The sequence below is a fragment of the Entelurus aequoreus genome, linkage group LG10, assembly GCF_033978785.1.
Source record: "Entelurus aequoreus isolate RoL-2023_Sb linkage group LG10, RoL_Eaeq_v1.1, whole genome shotgun sequence".
Classification (NCBI taxonomy): domain Eukaryota; kingdom Metazoa; phylum Chordata; class Actinopteri; order Syngnathiformes; family Syngnathidae; genus Entelurus; species Entelurus aequoreus.
Window position 1 is genome coordinate 51,418,873 of NC_084740.1, and position 22,834 is coordinate 51,441,706.

The 22,834-nt window shown below is 43.3% G+C and overlaps 2 protein-coding genes across 2 annotated transcripts in view; both read left to right on the plus strand.

The window, feature by feature from the left end:
- usp3 (ubiquitin specific peptidase 3) overlaps positions 1 to 20,548 on the plus strand; it is a 46,455-nt gene extending 25,907 nt beyond the window's left edge. Inside the window, exon 16 of the mRNA XM_062061156.1 lies at positions 20,413 to 20,548. Coding sequence (XP_061917140.1) covers positions 20,413 to 20,421 — 9 coding nt within the window. The 3' untranslated portion in view covers positions 20,422 to 20,548. The remainder of the gene's footprint in view (positions 1 to 20,412) is intronic.
- On the plus strand, positions 283 to 22,416 carry fbxl22 (F-box and leucine-rich repeat protein 22). Its single transcript, XM_062061161.1, has 2 exons — positions 283 to 1,308; positions 20,413 to 22,416. Exons 1-2 carry the CDS (start codon positions 971 to 973, stop codon positions 20,759 to 20,761), a joined length of 687 nt encoding a protein of 228 aa, XP_061917145.1. The 5' UTR covers positions 283 to 970; the 3' UTR covers positions 20,762 to 22,416.
- The last annotated feature ends 418 nt before the right edge of the window (positions 22,417 to 22,834 follow it).

Here is a 22,834-nt window from a genome sequence, read left to right on the forward strand (position 1 = left end):
CTGCAGATTTTGTAGATTTGCCAGAATAATTTTTTTGAATTTGAATCATAGTAAGTTTGAAGAAATATTTCACAAATATTCTTCGTTGAAAAAACAGAAGCTAAAATGAAGAATTAAATTAAAATGTATTTATTATTCTTTACAATAAAAAAATAAATTTACTTGAACATTGATTTAAATTGTCAGGAAAGAAGAGGAAGGAATTTAAAAGGTAAAAAGGTATATGTGCTTAAAAATCCTAAAATCATTTTTAGGGTTGTATTTTTTCTCTAAAATTGTCTTTCTGAAAGTTATAAGAAGCAAAGTAAAGAAATGAATTAATTTATTTAAACAAGTGAAGACCAAGTCTTTAAAATATTTTCTTGGATTTTGAAATTCTATTTGAGTTTTGTCTCTCTTAGATATAAAAATGTCGGGCAAAGCGAGACCAGCTTGCTAGTAAATAAATAAAATTTAAAAAATAGAGGCAGCTCACTGGTAAGTGCTGCTATTTGAGCTATTTTTAGAACAGGCCAGCGGGCTACTCATCTGGTCCTTACGAGCTACCTGGTGCCCGCGGGCACCGCGTTGGTGACCCCTGAACTATAACATCATTCAGCATTGAGAGAAAGTGAAGCAATATTGAAATGGAGAAGGGTTTCTAAAGCGAGTGTGACATTGTGGAGGTTTCAGTGTGTGTGAGATAACTAGGCCAGGACAGTGTAAACATCTGCTTCACCCCAGTGGGCTGTTGGCCGCCTGTTGAGAGCCGTGACAGATGGAAAGGGAGCGAGTGGCTCAAACACTTCCCTCTCTGACTGCACTGGCAGTTGTCTTCCCAAAATAGCCTCCCCTCCACAGCCTTATATGTGCAGGCCTGCAGCACGCGCCCGAGGAGGCATCATGTATCTAGGCCACACAATACCAGCTGCAGGCTCATTGTTGCTGCTTACCATCAGGCCCGTCTGCGTCTCAGGGACCAGGCCTCGCCATGCGTCTCCACCAGCTCAACCGGGAGTGTCTCCTGCACCTTTTCTCCTTCCTGGACAAAGACAGCCGAAGGAGTTTGTCTCTTACCTGCGAGCGGCTGCGTGACGTCTTCCTGGACCCCCGCCTCTGGAACCTGCTCCATTTCTGCTCGCCCTCTGAGCTGAGGAGGGACAACTTTGTGCTGGGAGTCTCCTTGCGTTACCTGTCTGTCTGCTGGTACTCCAGCAGGGTCCTGAAGGTGTGCAACATCGAGGACTGGCTGAAGAGCTCCTTTCAGAGGGACATCTGCAGCAAACATGAGGGATTGGTCAGCACCTTCCTGGCTCATGTCTGCCGCATGTGAGTGTGTGTGTGTGTGTGTGTGTGTGTGTGTGTGTGTGTGTGTCACTGGCTTTATCATATTGCATGTTCAGTCCACTACAGAAAATGGACAAACACAATCGTGCAACATTCTCAAGGACTGTGACGCCAAACCACTGCGCCATGCAATAACTATGCATTATACAGGCCACTCCATTAGCAACTTGAGGGTTTCAAGTTCGATCCCATCACAGTCGCCGCCGTTGTGTCCTTGGGCCAGACACTGTACCCACCCACAGTGGTCTAACTGTAGTTCAAAGATGTAGATCAGGGGTGTCAAACACATTTTCATCGCAGTAATGGCGGCTTTCAGAGGGACGATTTTTTTATATTAATTTACATTATGCATGCGGGTAATAACCTGTGATTAATCATCCATCCATCCATTTTGTGTCACTTGTCCCTTTCGGAGTCACGGGGTCTCAGCGGCATTGGGGTGGAAGGCGGGGTACACCCTGGATAAGTCGCCATGATTAATCGAAATGCATTTGCATTTGATTATTCGATTTTTTTTATGTATAACTTGTTTTGAAATCATAAATAAAAGTGACAAGCAGATATTTAACTATTTGTTTTTATCTCACACAATACAGTATATAATAATATAATTGGCATGATCAGATATTAAAGTTTAAAATATGCATTTTTTTCTGTCAAAAAAAATAACGAATGTATTTAGTAAAATAAAATAAAAGTATTTTATTGAAACCCATTGTTTCCAGGCTTTCGTGGGCCACATAGAATGATGTGGCGGGCCAGAACTGGCTCCCGGGCCTTGAGTTTGACACCTGTGATGTAGATGATGGGTTTCATTATGTAAAGCGCTTTGAGTCTGTAGAGAAAAGCGCTAAATAAATATAATTCACTATACTTATACACTATTATGCCATTTAAGAATTTCCTTCTCAAAGATATTGCTTCATTTGAATATGCTGGTAGATATGAATTGAATACAGATGATCGATGTAGTTGCAGCACTGCTGAGAGTTGTTTCTAATATTTGGCCCCCCATTCAGGTAGCTCAGTTAGATAGGGATGGGTGACATTGCCTAAAATCTATATTGCAGCCTCTTACGATAACGATATATTATTTGGCATAGAAATGATAATAGAAGCATTTCAAAACAGGTTGCAAAGGCTCCCAATTAAGCTGCTGACGTATGCGGTAACATATTGCATCATTTTCTTTATTTTGTCAAAACTGTTATTAATCTAGTTGCTAATTTACTGTTAATATTTGGTTACTTTCTGTTGTAATGTAGCTTTTTCTACACTGCTGTTAAAATATAATGAGCAATTATTAGTCTGTTGTTACCATTAGTTTTTGGTGATATTGCTAATTTGGTTAGCCAATACCAAGTAGTAACAGGGGCAGAATTTGTCATACTGATACTTAAAGGCCTACTGAAAGCCACTACGACCGACCACGCAGTCTGATAGTTTATATATCAATGATGAAATCTTAACATTGCAACACATGCCAATACGGCCGGGTTAACTTATAAAGTGCAATTTTAAATTTCCCGCCAAACTTCCGGTTGAAAACGTCTATGTATGATGACGTATGCGCGTGACGTCAATGGTTGAAACGGAAGTATTCGGACACATTGTATCCCAATACAAAAAAGCTCGGTTTTCTTCGCAAAATTCCACAGTATTCTGGACATCTGTGTTGGTGAATCTTTTGCAATTTGTTTAATGAACAATGGAGACTGCAAAGAAGAAAGCTGTAGGTGGGATCGGTGTATTAGCGGCTGGCTGCAGCAACACAACCAGGAGGACTTTGACTTGGATAGCAGACGCGCTATCCGACGCTAGCCGCCGACCGCATCGATGATCGGGTGAAGTCCTTCGTCACGCCGTCGATCGCTGGAACGCAGGTGAGCACAGGTGTTGATGAGCAGATGAGGGCTGCCTGGCGTAGGTGGATAGCTAATGTTTTTAGCATAGCTCTGTGAGGTCCCGTAGCTAAGTTAGCTTCAATGGCGTCGTTAGCAACAGCATTGCTAGGCTTCGTCCGGCGGTACAGCATTAACCGTGTAGTTACAGGTCCAGAGTTTGGTAGTATTGTTGATCTGCTGTCTATCCTTCCAGTCAGGGGCTTATTTCTTTTGTTTCTATCTGCATTTAAGCACGATGCTATCACGTTAGCTCCGTAGCTAAAGTGCTTCGCCGATGTATTGTCGTGGAGATAAAAGTCACTGTGAATGTCCATTTTGCGTTCTCGACTCTCATTTTCAAGAGGATATAGTATCCGAGGTGGTTTAAAATACAAATCCGTGATCCACAATAGAAAAAGGAGAAAGTGTGGAATCCAATGAGCCAGCTTGTACCTAAGTTACAGTCAGAGTGAAAAAAGATACGTCCTGCACTGCACTCTAATCCTTCACTCTCACGTTCCTCATCCACGAATCTTTCATCCTGGCTCAAATTAATGGGGTAATCGTCGCTTTCTCGGTCCGAATCGCTCTCGCTGCATTGTAAACAATGGGGAAATGTGAAGAGCCCTTCAACCTGCGACGTCACGCTACTTCCGGTACAGGCAAGGCTTTTTTTATCAGCGACCAAAAGTTGCGAACTTTATCGTCGATGTTCTCTACTAAATCCTTTCAGCAAAAATATGGCAATATCGCGAAATGATCAAGTATGACACAGAATGGATCTGCTATCCCCGTTTAAATAAGAACATTTCATTTCAGTAGGCCTTTAAATTGACCTTAAAATGTCTTGAAATTTTCAAGATCATTGAATGATTATTTTGTTGATCATAATTACAATCAGAATAAAGTCCCGAGAGGGACAAGTGGTAGAAAATGGATACAATCAGACAAAAACACAGGATTGCTAAACATAAGGGAAAAACTACCATTGTCTCTTATTTAAATCCTTTGGGTCTTCATCTTATAGTCCTCTGTGTCCTGGGACCTTTTTATGAATGAATAACAAAAACAACACAAAACTATTTTATGATAATAAAAGATTGTGTTGATATACCTTATACTGATATATACTTGTCAATATTAGTGCCCACCTTTGTTTACATTCAAGCGCTCTAGCTTTGCGGTTAGCTATGTTTTCTTGTATCCTCTTCATATGTAGAGTAGCGTGTTTAGCTATTCCTTGTCCTCTAGCCCTCCAGTGATAATGTGACATGTAAAAAAAAACATAATTAATTTGCCGCAATAACGGAGCAGCATCTCCTCATCCGTGGCTCACTAGTGCAACAACAACGCCGGAAATGTGTCCCGTGAAAAAACGTCCGACCGGAACTCTCTAATAACTAAAGTTCCTTGGGTGAATAATGTAAACTCACTACACCGGTATGTTTTAGCTCTTTAGATATAAGTAAGAACTTTACACTACTTTATAATGGGAATGGCAACAGTGGAGGATGAATGTCACATAACAAGAAGATAGAGAAAAAGAAGAAGCTTATCCACTACGGTGTTGGCACAGACTACAATTGCGGACACGCACACAATTTCAGGACTTATGCAGATCCCAAATACACATCAGCAGGTACCAGAAGGTAAGAAAAGTTGCTTTTGCATAATATTGCGAAACAACACCAGATAATGTCTTACCTTATACACACACCATAATAATACTCGTCATCGGCGGTCACTCAAACGAGTATGACGATCCTCCTGGTAGGGGTGTATCCCTTTATGGAGGATGCCTGTGCGTGACTTTGTTTTACATGGGGAGACTGGTGCACAGACAGTCAACACTGGGTCAGGGTCCAGTAGCATGGAGTCCAAGACGACTGGGGACCCTTTTCTGCTGCAGCCTTCTTCCGCCATCGCAGCCGTTGTGGTAGTTCTTAAATCTACTGTCTTCCGCCTGCTCCGCCGTTGAGGTCTTCACCGTATCCCTGGCTAGGGGGCAGTCAGGTACTAGGCCTTTGCCAAGGGCCACCTGGGGTAACAGTATGTTATAGTCCCCACTATGGACTGGACTCTCACTATTATGCTAGATCCACTATGGACTGGACTCTCACACTATTATGCTAGATCCACTATGGACTGGACTCTCACACTATTATGTTAGATCCACTATGGACTGGACTCTCACACTATTATGCTAGATCCACTATGGACTGGACTCTCACTATTATGTTAGATCCACTATGGACTGGACTTTCACAATATGTCAGACCCACTTGACGTCCATTGCACCGGTCTCCCCTGCGGTCCTCTCCAAGGTTTCTCATAGTCATTCTCATTGACATCCCACTGGGTTGTGAGTTTTTCCTTGCCCTTATGTGGGCTCTGTACCGAGGATGTCGTTGTGGCTTGTGCAGCCCTTTGAGACACTTGTGATTTAGGGCTATATAAATAAACATTGATTGATTGATTGATTGAACAGTAGTAAAGGGGTTAACCTCCTAGTACCCCAAGACCCCATAGAGGAGCCTCCAATGCCGGATGCACTTTAACGTCATGCCCAGGACACAATAATACTGGTATGTTGAAGCACAGTACCATCCATCAAGCGGTGTGGCTTCATAGCTTACCAAAGTTGTACTAAAAGCATTTTTATAGATATTTGCGCGCCATTTGTAATGTTCTATATCCTCAATAGAACATTTAAAATTTTGGTGTTGTTTACTGCCGTCATTTTGCAGTCTAAACGTATCTCTTATGTGTGACTGCCATCTACTGGTCACACTTATCTTTACACCGTGTACCAAATAAAATTGCTTCGAGGTCGGTAAGCATAATCAGAATCATGCCGTACATTAGGCGCACCGGGTTATAAGGCGCACTGTCGATTTTTGAGAAAATTAAAGGATTTTAAGTGCGCCTTATAGTCCGAAAAATAGGGTACTTTATGAATGTTGTGGCCAGTAATTGATCAATTGAGGACTGATTTTTTTTAAATGTGGTGCAGACTAACATGTCCTCCATTAACACACACAAATACTGAAATGGTTAGTCAGCGCTTTGTGCTTGAAGGCCTACTGAAATTATTTTTTTAAATATTTAAACGGGGATAGCAGATCCATTCTATGTGTCATACTTGATCATTTCGCGATATTGCCATATTTTTGCTGAAAGGATTTAGTAAAGAACATTGACGATAAAGTTTTGGTCGCTGATAAAAAAAAGCCTTGCCTGTACCGGAAGTAGCGTGACGTCACAGGTTGAAAGGCTCCTCACATTTCCCCATTGTTTACAGCAGCAGCGAGAGCGATTCGGACCGAGAAAGCGACGATTACCCATTAATTTGAGCGAGGATAAAAGATTCGTGGATGAGGAAAGTGAGAGTTAAGGACTAAAGAGGCAGTGCAGGACGTATCTTTTTTCGCTCTGACCGTAACTTAGGTACAAGGGCTCATTGGATTCCACACTTTCTCCTTTTTCTATTGTGGTTCACAGATTCGTATTTTAAACCACCGCGGATACTATATCCTCTTGAAAATGAGAGCCGAGAACGCGAAATGGACATTCACAGTGACTTTTATCTCCACGACAATACATCGGCGAAGCACTTTAGCTACGCAGCTAACGTGATAGCATCTGGCTCAAATGCAGGTAGAAACTAAATAAATAAATCCCTGACTGGAAGGATAGACAGAAGATCAACAATACTACTAAACCATGGACATGTAAATACACGGTTAATAATTCTCAGCCTGGCAAAGCTTAACAATGCTGTTTCTAACGACGCCATTGAAGCTAACTTAGCAACCGGACCTCACAGAGCTATGATAAAAACATTAGCGCTCCACCTACGCCAGCCAGCCCTCATCTGCTCATCAACACCCGTGCTCACCTGCGTTCCAGCAATCGACGGCGCGACGAAGGACTTCACCCTATCATCCGTGCGGTTGGCGGCTAGCGCGTCTGCTATCCAAGTAAGTCCTCCTGGTTGTGTTGCTGCTGCCAGCCGCTAATACACCGATCCCACCTACAACTTTCTTCTTTGCAGTTTTCATTTCATTGTTCATTAAACAAATTGCAAAAGATTCACCAACAGAGATGTCCAGAATACTGTGGAACTTTGAAATGAAAACAGAGATTTTTTGTATTGTATTCAATGGGGTACCAATACTTCCGTTTATCTATTGACGTCACGCGCATACGTCATCATACATAGACGTTTTCAACCGGAAGTTTCGCGGGAAATTTAAAATGGTACTTTATAAGTTAACCCGGCCGTATTGGCATGTGTTGCAATGTTAAGATTTCATCATTGATGTATAAACTATCAGACTGCGTGATCGGTAGTAGTGGCTTTCAGTAGGCCTTTAAGGTGAATACATGATATATTTAAGGTTAATACATGATATATTTAAGATGAATACATGATATATTTAAGGTGAATACATGATATATTTAAGATGAATACATGATATATTTAAGGTGAATACATGATATAATTGTGTCATTTGAGCTGCTACTGGTGACAGGGAAGGAAATGACTCGAGCATTAGCAGTGTGACACTTGTGAGGGACACCAGTGACAATAACAGACATGTAATTATCTTTTCATCAACCGTGCGGCAGTAGCTGCATTTGATCGCTCACTGGGAGAAAAAAGCACTTCCTGTCAAAGTGAGAACACAAAGGCTGTCAGGCCTGCAGAGGCGTAATGAGGTCTTTCATGCACCTCCAGGCGGCCGCAGAGAAGTGATGTGCAGCTGCAAAGACAAGGAAGAGAGAGCCTGAATGACCCTGTGTGGGTTTCCTGTTTGGTGAAATGTGAGACCCCGCACATGAGCTGAGAAACCAGTCCGAACTGGAACCGCCTACTTTGTCCCGGCTCTTCTATTTTGACGCCTTTGAGCCTATCGCTCAGAGCATACTGATAGACCCCTCCCCAAACTGTCCAGGGCTGGGTGCACATGACATGGAGGGTTGGAGGGGTGGGTGCAGACAGGCCCTGATGGGGGGTGGGGGTGGGGGTGGGGGGGGGGCGCGTTCAAGGGCCACTCGGAACCGAGCTCCGCCCAGTCTGTGCATGCAGGTGGAGCTTACAATTGTCTCTTTGTTGTTGTCAGAGGAAGCAACATGTGCATCTGTCCTTTCCTGCCTGCGTCTCTGAGCGTGTCATACCTTTTTATGGAAGACGATATAAAGCATCCACTCAGCTCCTCTTTTTACTGCACCTTGCAGCGTGATGACCACGACACTGCTCTCTGATTAGCGTGCACCCAGAGTATCAACACACAGCGCGAGTTGGGTGGTGTACACACACAGCGTAAGGTGGGTGGTGTACACACACAGCGTAAGGTGGGTTGTACACACGCAGCGTAAGGTGGGTGGTGTCAACACAGCGTAAGGTGGGTGGTATCAACACACAGCGTAAGATGGGTGGTGTACACACACAGCGTAAGGTGGGTGGTGTCAACACACAGCGTAAGGTGGGTGGTATCAACACACAGCGTAAGATGGGTGGTGTACACACACAGCGTAAGGTGGGTGGTGTCAACACAGCGTAAGGTGGGTGGTATCAACACACAGCGTAAGATGGGTGGTGTACACACACAGCGTAAGGTGGGTGGTGTCAACACACAGCGTAAGGTGGGTGGTATACACACACAGCGTAAGGTGGGTGGTATCAACACACAGCGTAAGGTGGGTGGTATCAACACACAGCGTAAGGTGGGTGGTGTACACACACCGTAAGGGGGGTGGTATCAACACACAGCGTAAGGTGGGTGGTATCAACACACAGCGTAAGGTGGGTGGTATACACACAGCGTAAGGGGGGTGGTATCAACACACAGCGTAAGGTGGGTGGTATCAACACACAGCGTAAGGTGGGTGGTATACACACAGCGTAAGGTGGGTGGTGTACACACACAGCGTAAGGTGGGTGGTGTATACACACACAGCGTAAGGTGGGTGGTATACACACACAGCGTAAGGTGGGTGGTATCAACACACAGCGTAAGGTGGGTGGTGTACACACACAGCGTAAGGTGGGTGGTATTAACACACAGCGTGAGGTGGGTGGTGTACACACACAGCGTAAGGTGGGTGGTGTACACACAGCGTAAGGTGGGTGGTATCAACACACAGCGTAAGATGGGTGGTGTACACACACAGCGTAAGGTGGGTGGTGTCAACACACAGCGTAAGGTGGGTGGTGTACACACACAGTGTAAGGTGGGTGGTGTACACACAGCGTAAGGTGGGTGGTATCAACACACAGCGTAAGGTGGGTGGTGTATACACACAGCGTAAGGTGGGTGGTATACACACACAGCGTAAGGTGGGTGGTATCAACACACAGCGTAAGGTGGGTGGTATCAACACACAGCGTAAGGTGGGTGGTGTACACACACCGTAAGGGGGGTGGTATCAACACACAGCGTAAGATGGGTGGTGTACACACACAGCGTAAGGTGGGTGGTGTCAACACACAGCGTAAGGTGGGTGGTATACACACACAGCGTAAGGTGGGTGGTATCAACACACAGCGTAAGGTGGGTGGTATCAACACACAGCGTAAGGTGGGTGGTGTACACACACCGTAAGGGGGGTGGTATCAACACACAGCGTAAGGTGGGTGGTATCAACACACAGCGTAAGGTGGGTGGTATACACACAGCGTAAGGGGGGTGGTATCAACACACAGCGTAAGGTGGGTGGTATCAACACACAGCGTAAGGTGGGTGGTATACACACAGCGTAAGGTGGGTGGTGTACACACACAGCGTAAGGTGGGTGGTGTATACACACACAGCGTAAGGTGGGTGGTATACACACACAGCGTAAGGTGGGTGGTATCAACACACAGCGTAAGGTGGGTGGTGTACACACACCGCGTAAGGTGGGTGGTATTAACACACAGCGTGAGGTGGGTGGTGTACACACACAGCGTAAGGTGGGTGGTGTACACACAGCGTAAGGTGGGTGGTATCAACACACAGCGTAAGATGGGTGGTGTACACACACAGCGTAAGGTGGGTGGTGTCAACACACAGCGTAAGGTGGGTGGTGTACACACACAGTGTAAGGTGGGTGGTGTACACACAGCGTAAGGTGGGTGGTATCAACACACAGCGTAAGGTGGGTGGTGTATACACACACAGCGTAAGGTGGGTGGTATACACACACAGCGTAAGGTGGGTGGTATCAACACACAGCGTAAGGTGGGTGGTGTACACACACAGCGTAAGGTGGGTGGTATTAACACACAGCGTGAGGTGGGTGGTGTACACACACAGCGTAAGATGGGTGGTGTACACACAGCGTAAGGTGGGTGGTATCAACACACAGCGTAAGATGGGTGGTGTACACACACAGCGTAAGGTGGGTGGTGTCAACACACAGCGTAAGGTGGGTGGTGTACACACACAGCGTAAGGTGGGTGGTATTAACACACAGCGTGAGGTGGGTGGTGTACACACACAGCGTAAGATGGGTGGTGTACACACAGCGTAAGGTGGGTGGTATCAACACACAGCGTAAGATGGGTGGTGTACACACACAGCGTAAGGTGGGTGGTGTCAACACACAGCGTAAGGTGGGTGGTGTACACACACAGTGTAAGGTGGGTGGTGTACACACACAGCGTAAGGTGGGTGGTGTACACGCCACTTTGCAGCGTATTCAAATTCCACACGGGAGATAAATGGAGTCTTTCTACTGCGAACCAGCGGGAACACAAGCATGCTTTGTCCGGGTGTTGCGGATACTCTCACAAGCACACAAAAAGCAGTTAAGACGATCTAAAGTATCGTATTTTATGGACTATAAGGCGCACCTAAAATCCTTATTTTTCCTCAAAACTCGACAGTGCGCCTTATAACCTGGTGCGCCTAATGTACGGAATCATTTTGTGCTTACCGACCTCAAAGCTTTTTTATTTGGTACATGGTGAAATTACAAGTGTGACCAGTACATGGCAGTCACACATAAGAGATACATGTAGACTGCAATATGATGGCAGTCACACATAAGAGATACGTGTAGACTGAAATATGATGGCAGTCACACATAAAGGATATGATTCAAGTCGGCAACACCAACATTTTAAATGTACCATTGAAATTATAGAACATTACACACGGCGCTCAAAAATCTATCAAAATGTTTTAGTAGGACTTTGGTAAGCTATGAAGCCACACCGCTTGATGGATTGTACTGTGCTTCAACATACCAGTATTATTATGGTGTGTGTATAAGGTAAGACATATTATCTGCCGTTTTGTTTCGCAATATTATGCAAAAGCAACTTTTCTTACCTTGTAATACCTGCTGATCTGTATTTGGGATCTGCATAAGTCCTGAAAAATTGCGCGCGTCTGCCTTTGTAGTCCGTGCTGACGCCGTAGTCGATAAACTTCTTCTTTTTTTCTATCTTCTTGTTATGTGACATTCATCCTCCGCTGTTGCCATTTCTAATATAAAGTAGTGTAAAGTTCTTACTTATATCTGTCAGTAAACTCACCATGAAAGCGCTAAAACATACCGGTGTAGTGAGTTTACATTATCCACCCAAGGAACTTTAGTTACTAGAGAGTTCTGGTCGGACAGTTTTTCACGGGACACATTTCCGGCAGATGAGGAGATGCTGCTCCGTTATTGATCGAAGTAAAGTGTGAATGTCATTAAAACAGTTAGCGCCATCATTTGACACTTCTTCCACTCCCGTCCTTGCACGCTACACCGCTACAAGAAGAGGAGAAGACGCTGTTCAAGGTGAGCCACATAAATAAGAGCGGCCACAAAACGGTGCATCCTGAAGCGACTGTCAGAAAGCGGCTTGAAGATGATGTGTAAAACATCATCCATGCAACATTTTGACCAAAGAACCACCATTACATGTTATGTAGACCACAAGGAAGTCTTTTACATTTAGACAAAAAATATGACTCCTTTAAAGGCCTACTGAAATGAATTTTTTTTAATTTAAACGGGGATAGCAGATCCATTCTATGTGTCATACTTGATCATTTCGCGATATTGCCATATTTTTGCTGAAAGGATTTAGTAGAGAACATCGACGATAAAGTTCGCAACTTTTGGTCGCTGATAAAAAAAGCCTTGCCTGTACCGGAAGTAGCGTGACGTCACAGGTTGAAGGGCTCCTCACATTTCCCCATTGTTTACACTAGCAGCGAGAGCGATTCGGACCGAGAAAGCCACGATTACCCCATTAATTTGAGCGAGGATGAAAGATTCGTGGATGAGGAACGTGAGAGTGAAGGACTAGAATGCAGTGCAGGACGTATCTTTTTTCGCTCTGACCGTAACTTAGGTACAAGCTGGCTCATTGGATTCCACACTTTTTCCTTTTTCTATTGTGGATCACGGATTTGTATTTTAAACCACCTCGGATACTATATCCTCTTGAAAATGAGAGTCGAGAATGCGAAATGGACATTCACAGTGACTTTTATCTCCACGACAATACATCTGCAAAGCACTTTAGCTACGGAGCTAACGTGACAGCATCATGCTTAAATGCAGATAGAAACAAAATAAATAAACCCCTGACTGGAAGGATAGACAGCAGATCAACAATACTATTAAACCATGGACATGTAAATACACGGTTAATGCTTTCCAGCCTGGCGAAGCTTAACAATGCTGTTGCTAACGATGCCATTGAAGCTAACTTAGCTACGGGACCTCACAGAGCTATGCTAAAAACATTAGCTATCCACCTACGCCAGCCAGCCCTCATCTGCTCATCAACACCCGTGCTCACCTGCGTTCCAGCGATCGATGGCGCGACGAAGGACTTCACCCGATCATCAATGCGGTCGGCGGCTAGCGTCGGATAGCGCGTCTGCTATCCAACTCAAAGTCCTCCTGGTTGTGTTGCTGCAGCCAGCCGCTAATACACAGATCCCACCTACAACTTTCTTCTTTGCAGTCTTCATTGTTCATTAAACAAATTGCAAAAGATTCACCAACACAGATGTCCAGAATACTGTGGAATTTTGAGATGAAAACAGAACTGTTTGTATTGGATACAATGGTGTCCTAATACTTCCGTTTCAACCATGGACGTCACGCGCATACGTCATCATACATAGACGTTTTCAACTGGAAGTTTAGCGGGAAATTTAAAATTGCACTTTATAAGTTAACCCGGCCGTATTGGCATGTGTTGCAATGTTAAGATTTCATCATTGATATATAAACTATCAGACTGCGTGGTCGGTAGTAGTGGCTTTCAGTAGGCCTTTAAATGTGCCCTATAATTCGCGCGCCTTATATATGAAAAAAGATCAAAAATAGACCATCCTTTATAATCCAGTGCGCACTAAGGTCCGGAAAATACGGTATAAGATGTTGCAAACAAACACCTCCAACCTGAATGTGAACTTGTCTGCATCATTTTGTGTAGATAAAATAAGCGTTGGGAAGGCAATTTATTGGTTATTGAGGTCATTGTAGTTCTTTTGAGAAATGTCACAAGGCTCACAGTGTGCAATTATTATTTGATTCATGGCAGCCTGAACTCGTCTTCCATGGAAAGAAAAAATAATGAATCTTATTTGTATAATAAAGCTCCCTTAGCTGTCCAAAAATGTCCACATGAGGACTGTAATGTGACTTCTGTCCTGAGAGCTGACCATTCCTCAGATAACCTCGAACACGCTAGGAACAGTAACTTGTACTGTATGACCCCTGACCTCAGTGTCACATATGTACCAGACACCTTGCAGAGTCCTTCATCTGACGGGTAGGAATCGTCCCAAAAAGTGTGAAACACATGTGACCGCTTCGAAACTGTAAACAAAAACGTGGGAAGATATTTTTGGACATGTGCGGATTTTTATCACCTCCGCTAGCATTTTGTTCAAAATCAATAGGGTTGTTGATCTTCTCAACAACTAACACTTTTGAAAAACTATGACTGGTAGAAAGCTCGGGCCAAAAATTGTTGACCCTAACTTTGACCTTTAATCCTAGGTGTCAAAGTCAAGGCCCGCGGGCCAGAATGACCTATGGCCCCTGGGATGATATTTGATTAGTATTAGAACGGGCCCGCAGGCCACAGCCGCCTGCTGCTGTTTTTGCACCCACCAATACTCCATCAGTGTCGGTGCTAGGAATTTTCAAAATGGGGTCCCACGGTACATTTTTGGGGTCCCACTTTTTTGTAACCCTTTTGAAAACAAATAATAAACATATGCATTATCCTGTTATACCTAGGGATGATACTCGAAACCGGTTTTCCCGGTTGTTTGATAAGAAAAGAACCGAGTCCTCGGACTCGAATCCCTTTTTGAGAACCGGTACCCGTTATCGAGACCACTATAGTAAAGGAAAAGAGTTGGTTCTTTATTCGAATCCCGTCCCGACCAGAAATGCTCCGTGGGACATCACAAGAAATGACGTCATTAGGCGCAGATAGCGAAAGCAGGAAAACAATGGATGGGAAAAAGCGCTCCAAAGTGTAATAAAGTTCAAAACAAAAGCTATAATCCATCGAATAACTTTACTGAGAGATTTTAGCAGGGTAAAACACATGACGAACACTTTTACGACCAACCGGAAACATAGCAACGCACCTCCTTTACGGCAGCTGTCGCAACGTTCTTAAAGCAACCGCAGCACATACATATATATACAACATATCTCCCTTTTTTAACTTTTGTTTTTCTTTCCTTGTAAACAAAACAAAATCCCACTGTATATGTGTTGTCTGTCTAATTATAAATAATGCAGACGAGGCGTGTTGGCTGAGTTCTTGACGTTTACTTTCACAGCGTGGCAACATGCAACACTTTTCGGGGCTACCGCGCATGCTCGTAACTCCCGTTGCATGCTGGGTAGTGTAGTTGTTATATTCTCTAGCTCATAACATTTTTCCCCCATAAAGAAATAATGTTAACTCAATAAAGTGTATTTCTTTTTTTAGCTTTAACTTTTCATTTATTAGCATTGTAACCACATTTGCAAATAACCTTTCTCTTCATAGAATGTTCTTTCAATAAAGAAATAAAGTGCAAAAATGTCAAAGCATCATAACAAACAGTTATGTCAAATAGCAGCAGAAGTGCACTTTTTGGAGAGCTGTATTATTTTCAGTTTTGTGCCCAAGGGACTGATTTTATTTAACACTATATTATTATTTATACACCTATAGTGATCACAGAGACAGGTTGTTTTTGTGTTACTGTATGTATTTGTTTCTCTGAAAAATCCCACTTAATATACTTTGGGTAACAACAGTCAATATTTATTTTTTTTATTTTATTTTTTTAGGTGGGTAACAGTCAATATTTATTTATTTATTAGATTTTATTTTTTTTATTATATAATAAAAGTGAGCTTTTGTTAAACCAAATATTGTGTGTTTTTTCCATATACAACAACCTATCTGGACTCGATAAGAGAATCGATAAGGAATCGGTTTGATAAGAGGATTCGATAATAGGCTCGAACTCGATAATTCCTTATCAAACATCATCCCTAGTTATACCTCACATTCTGTATTGTGTTTTGGAAAAAGGTTGTCATAAACGTTACTTAAAGGCCTACTGAAAGCCACTACTACCGACCACGCAGTCTGATAGTTTATATATCAATGATGAAATCTTAACATTGCAACACATGCCAATACGGCCGGGTTAACTTATAAAGTGCAATTTTAAATTTCCCGCTAAACTTCCGGTTGAAAACGTCTATGTATGATGACGTATGCGTGTGACGTCACTAAATAAACGGAAGTATTGGTACACCATTGAATCCAATACAAAAAAGCTCTGTTTTCATCTCAAAATTCCACAGTATTCTGGACATCTGTGTTGGTGAATCTTTTGCAATTTGTTTAATGAACAATGGAGACTGCAAAGAAGAAAGCTGTAGGGGGGATCGGTGTATTAGCGGCTGGCTGCAGCAACACAACCAGGAGGACTTTGACTTGGATAGCAGACACACTAGCCGCCGACCGCACGGATGATCGGGTGAAGTCCTTCATCCTTCCGTCAATCGCTGGAACGCAGGTGAGCACGGGTGTTGATGAGCAGATGAGGGCTGGCTGGCGTAGGTGGAGTGCTAATGTTTTTATCATAGCTCTGTGAGGTCCTGTAGCTAAGTTAGCTTTAATGGCGTCATTAGCAACAGCATTTTTAAGCTTCACCAAGCTGGAAATTATTAACCGTGTATTTACATGTCCATGGTTTAATAGTATTGTTGATTTTCTGTCTATCCTTCCAGTCAGTGGTTTATTTATTTTGTTTATATCTGCATTTGAGCCCGATGCTATCACGTTAGCTCCGTAGCTAAAGTGCTTCGCCGATGTATTGTAGTGGAGATAAAAGTCACTGTGAATGTCCATTTTGCGTTCTCGACTCTCATTTTCAAGAGGATATAGTATCCGAGGTGGTTTAAAATACAAATCTGTGATCCACAATAGAAAAAGGAGAAAGTGTGGAATCCAATGAGCCCTTTTACCTAAATTACGGTCAGAGCGAAAAAAGATACGTCCTGCACTGCATTCTAGTCCTTCACTCTCACGTTCCTCATCCACAAATCTTTCATCCTCGCTCAAATTAATGGGATAATCGTCGCTTTCTCGGTCCGAATCGCTCGTATAAGATTTCATGGGATTTAGCGATTAGGAGTGACAGATTGTTTGGTAAACGTATAGCATGTTCTATATGTTATAGTTATTTGAATGACTCTTACCATAATATGTTACGTTAACATACCAGGCACGTTCTCAGTTGGTTATTTATGCCTCATATAACGTACACTTATTCAGCCTGTTGTTCACTATTCTTTATTTATTTTAAATTGCCTTTCAAATGTCTATTCTTGGTGTTGGCTTTTATCAAATACATTTCCCCAAAAAATGCGACTTATACTCCGAAAAATACGGTATATGCATGAGAGTATGTATGCATATGTACTTGTGTATGTACAGTACGTGTGTGTTTGTACAGTAAATGTGAGTGTGTGTATTTGTGTATGGAGTTTGGACACTTTAATGATCAGAATTAGAGAGCAACATAAAAGTATGCACATTGAAAAAAAATAGGGAGTCGTCACGAGAGAGAGAGTATTATGTAACTTTGTATCTCTCGCCTTCATGTAACTGTCAGCAGGGGGAATCTCCCTTTGTGGGCGGTTGTATTCATGTATTTAAATAAAGGACTACAAAGTTATCACGCCACATGTGCGTGTGCACGTGGATGTGCTGCGGTGGCACGCAGGGAAGGTTACTGGGGCAGCGCCCGCCACACTCCACTGGAATATGCTTGGCTCACATGTGGCAAAGCGGTAAGATTATGTAAGTCTTTATGTAAGCTGCATTAGCGGACGTGAGCGACATCCCTCTGCCACCTCTTGTCAGCGGCCAAATACGTGTGGAGATGAAATGAGCCCTTGGCCAAGTTGTGCAAACCCCGTTTCCATATGAGTTGGGAAATTGTGTTAGATGTAAATATAAACGGAATACAATGATTTGCAAATCATTTTCAACCCATATTCAGTTGAATGCACTACAAAGACAACATATTTGATGTTCAAACTGATAAACTTTATTTATTTTTTGCAAATAATAATTAACTTAGAATTTCATGGCTGCAACACGTGCCAAAGTAATTGGGAAAGGGCATGTTCACCACTGTGTTACATGGCCTTTCCTTTTAACAACACTCAGTAAACGTTTGGGAACTGAGGAGACACATTTTTGAAGCTTCTCAGGTGGAATTCTTTCCCATTCTTGCTTGATGTACAGCTTAAGTTGTTCAACAGTCCGGGGGTCTCCCTTGTGCTATTTTAGGCTTCACACATTTTCAATGGGAGACAGGTCTGGACTACAGGCAGGCCAGTCTAGTACCCGCACTCTTTTACTATGAAGCCACGTTGATGTAACACGTGGCTTGGCATTGTCTTGCTGAAATAAGCAGGGGCGTCCATGGTAGCGTTGCTTGGATGGCAACATATGTTGCTCCAAAAGCTGTATGTACTAGAGATGCGCGGTTTGCGGACACAACCGCAGATAATCCGTGGGTCGGGCGGATGCATGACGAAATTTTTTTTTTATTTTTCGGACTATAAGTTGCAGTTTTTTTCAAAGTTTGGCCATGGGTGAGACGTATACTCCGGAGCGACTTATGTGTGAAATTATTAACACATTATTGTAAAATATCAAATAATATTATTTATTTAATTCGCGTCAGCGACAAAGCAAATGGCAGCCATCGTCACACACATGTCAGCAATCGTCACTCACACGCCAACCATTAAGAATTCGGCGGGGGCGAGTCATGGCAGAGATGCATTGTGGGTTTTGGAATGCTAACTGCTATATGCTATACGCTACTGCCGGAGCTATTAAAATGGACCACATCAACTGAGAAGGACTGAACTAAAATGGCACCGAAAAGGAAATCATATACTGCAGATTACAAGCTGGACGTAGTGAAATATGCAGCAGAAAACGGCGATCGAGCAGCAGAAAGAAAGGACGCTGGGGGGGGGGGGGGAAGGTTTTTGTAGTGGGTAAGAAATTTGGTGTGACAGCTGCAGCAGTGCCTAATGAATAATTGCCTGTTTCAAAGAGTGCTGCTCGTTTTTCGTATGTGGGTAACAACATTTAACTATGTATTTTTTGGCACGCATTGAATGTTTCTGCTGCATTGGATCAGTCTCCTTTCTGCCTTGCATCGTCTATGTTAGATATATAATAACGGGTGGGTGGCGGGCGGTTGTGGTTTTGATAAAATGTTAGTTCGGGTGGATGGCGGGTGAATGACGACTTTTGTGATGCGGTTGCGGATTAAATAATTGCCTATCCGCGCATCTCTAGTATGTACCTTTCAGCATTAATGGCGCCTTCACAGATGTGTAAGTTACCCATGTCTTGGGCACTAATACACCCCCATACCATCACACATGCTGGCTTTTACACTTTGCGCCTATAACAATCCGGATGGTTCTTTTCCTCTTTGGTCCGGAGGACACGACGTCCACAGTTTCCAAAAACAATTTGAAATGTGGACTCATCAGACCACAGAACACTTTTCCACTTTGTATCAGTCCATCTTAGATGAGCTCAGGCCCAGCAAAGCCGACGGCGTTTCTGGGTGTTGTTGATAAACGGTTTTCGCCTTGCATAGGAGAGTTTTAACTTGCACTTACAGATGTAGCGGCCAACTGTAGTTACTGACAGTGGGTTTCTGAAGTGTTCCTGAGCCCATGTGGTGATATCCTTTACACACTGATGTCGCTTGTTGATGCAGTACAGCCTGAGGGATCGAAGGTCACGGGCTTAGCTGCTTACGTGCAGTGATTTCTCCAGATTCTCTGAACCCTTTGATGATATTACGGAGCGTAGATGCTGAAATCCCTCAATTCCTTGCAATAGCTGGTTGAGAAAGGTTTTTCTTAAACTGTTCAACAATTTGCTCACGCATTTGTTGACAAAGTGGTGACCCTCGCCCCATCCTTGTTTGTGAATGACTGAGCATTTCATGGAATCTACTTTTATACCCAATCATGGCACCCACCTGTTCCCAATTAGCCTGCTCACCTGTGGGATGTTCCAAATAAGTGTTTGATGAGCATTCCTCAACTTTATCAGTATTTATTGCCACCTTTCCCAACTTCTTTGTCACGTGTTGCTGGCATCAAATTCTAAAGTTAATGATTATTTGCCAAAAAAAAAAATGTTTATCAAATATGTTGTCTTTGTAGCATATTCAACTGAATATGGGTTGAAAATGCTTTGCAAATCATTGTATTCTGTTTATATTAACATCTAACCAAATTTCCCAACTCATATGGAAACGGGGTTTGTACTTCATCAAACATCCTCTTATTGTGCTGCTCGTGAGCAACTTGCAGCCCGCGAAGATGAAACACATACATTATATTCCCAGAGGGAGGTGGTGGAGCGAGGCCTTTATTGCCCAGCAGATCATCTTCCTGAGCTTCTCTTTTCATCATACCTTCCTCTCTTTCATGGCGTAAACACACACACACACACACACACACACACACACACACACACACACACACACACACACACACACACACACACGCGCCAAGCAGCACTGCTTACTTAAGACTAGTCCCTCTGTACACAAACTAATCCCCTCCCGCTATAAGACATGTGGTGTGTCAGAGCAGTAATTGTGGTGTGTTCACTCTGCAGGTGCCCTAACCTGCTCTCCTTGAAGCTGGCTGGCTGCGCTCACATCACAGATCAGGATGTCGTCTCGCTGTTGCGGAGCTGCAGGAAGCTGCGCCGCCTCCGGCTGGAGAACTGCGTCCGCGTCACGGACGGCGTCCTGGACGGCCTGGTGGCTCACGGCGCCGCCCTGGAGGAGGTGCAGGTGGACTTCTGCAGGAACATCACGCCGGAGGGGCTCAGGGTGGTGCGGGAGAAGAGGCCTGGCGTCCGACTGAGCGCGGAGAGGAGTGCGACCATGATACCAGACAGCAAGCCTGAGGAGAAGGTGGCGCTCAGGAGAAGCTTGCAGAAACTTCTGCAGTTCTCCTGAGAGAAGAACGCATGTTTTGACAGGAATTTGTTTACAAAACCTAAAAGCAGTGAAATTGACACGTTGTGTGAATAAAAAGAGAATACAATGATTTGCAAATTATTTTCAACTTATAGATATTTCATGTTCAAACCTTAGTATTATTTTTTTAAAATAATAATTAACTTAGAATTTCATGGCTGCAACACGTGCCAAAGTAGTTGGGAAAGGGCATGTTCACCACTGTGTTACATGGCCTTTCCTTTTAACAACACTCCGTAAACGTTTGGGAACTGAGGAGACACATTTTTGAAGCTTCTCAGGTGGAATTCTTTCCCATTCTTGCTTGATGTACAGCTTAAGTTGTTCAACAGTCCGGGGGTCTCCCTTGTGCTATTTTAGGCTTCATAATGAGCCACACATTTTCAATGGGAGACAGGTCTGGACTGCAGGCGGGCCAGTCTAGTACCCGCACTCTTTTACTACAAAACCATGCTGTTGTAACACGTGCAGAATGTGGCTTGGCATTTTCTTGCTGAAATAAGCAGGGGCGTCAATGATAACGTTGCTTGGATGGCAACATATGTTGCTCCGAAACCTGTACATACCTTTCAGCATTAATGGTGCCTTCACAGATATGTAAGTTACCCATGTCTTGGGCACCAATACACCCCCATACCATCACACATGCTGGCTTTTGAACTGTGCGCCTATAACAGTCTGGATGGTTCGTTCCCTCTTTGGTCCGGATGACACGATGTCGAATAGTTCCAAAAACAATTTGAAATGTGGACTCGTCAGACCACAGAACACCTTTCAGCTTTGCATCAGTCCATCTTAGATGAGCTCGGGCCCAGCGAAGCCGGCGGCGTTTCTGGGTGTTGTTGATAAATGGCTTTCGCTTTGCATAGTAGAGTTTTAACTTGCACTTACAGATGTAGCGACCAACTGTAGTTACTGACAGTGGTTTTCTGAAGTGTTCCTGAGCCCATGTGGTGATATCATTTACACACTGATATCGGTTTTTGATGCAGTACCGCCTGAGGGATCGAAGGTCACGGGCATTCAATGTTGGTTTTCGGCCTTGCTGAAGTGATTTCTCCAGATTCTCTGAACCCTTTGATGATATTACAGAGCGTAGATGCTGAAATCCCTCAATTCCTTGCAATAGCTGGTTGAGAAAGTTTTTTCTTAAACTGTTCAACAATTTGCTCACGCATTTGTTGACAAAGTGGTGACCCTCGCCCCATCCTTGTTTGTGAATGACTGAGCATTTCATGGAATCTGCTTTTATACCCAATCATGGCACCCACCTGTTCCCAATTAGCCTGTTCACCTGTGGGATGTTCCAAATAAGTCTTTGATGAGCATTCCTCAACTTTCTCAGTCTATTTTGCCACTTGTGCCAGCTTTTTTGAAACATGTTGCAGGCATCAAATTCCAAATGAGCTAATATTTGCAAACAATCAAGTTTACCAGTTCGAACATTAAATATCTTGTCCTTGCAGTCTATTCAATTGAATATAAGTTGGATTAGCAAATCATTGTATTCTGTTTTTATTTACCATATACACAACGTGCCAACTTCACTGCTTTTGTGTTTTGTATATTATTATAGTGTTTAATTGGTTTTGTATCTTATTTTCTACACTCACAGACACCCTCATGTCCTCATACTAGTGTCAATAAAAAGTGAAAATTCTATTTTTTGAAACAAACGTCCTGTTGAATTCCACAAACTTTTCAAGGAAAGTCTTAAATGCACTTGTTTTCTTCAAACTTTATCAATCAATCAAAGTTTATTTATATAGCCCTTAATCACAAGTGTCTCAAAGGGCTGCACAAGCCACAACGACATCCTCGGCTCAGATCCCACATCAGGGCAAGGAAAAACTCTATGAGAACTCTCGGAGGGGACCGCAGATGACAATTTAAGAAACACACTTTTACGTAAGAAATTAGATAAGCAACTACAAACTACTACAGACTTTTTTAATATAATGATATCATATTAGTGTGCATCATTTACCTTGGAGAGCGACCCACAATTGGCTTTAAAGGCCTACTGAAAGCCACTACTACCGACCACGCAGT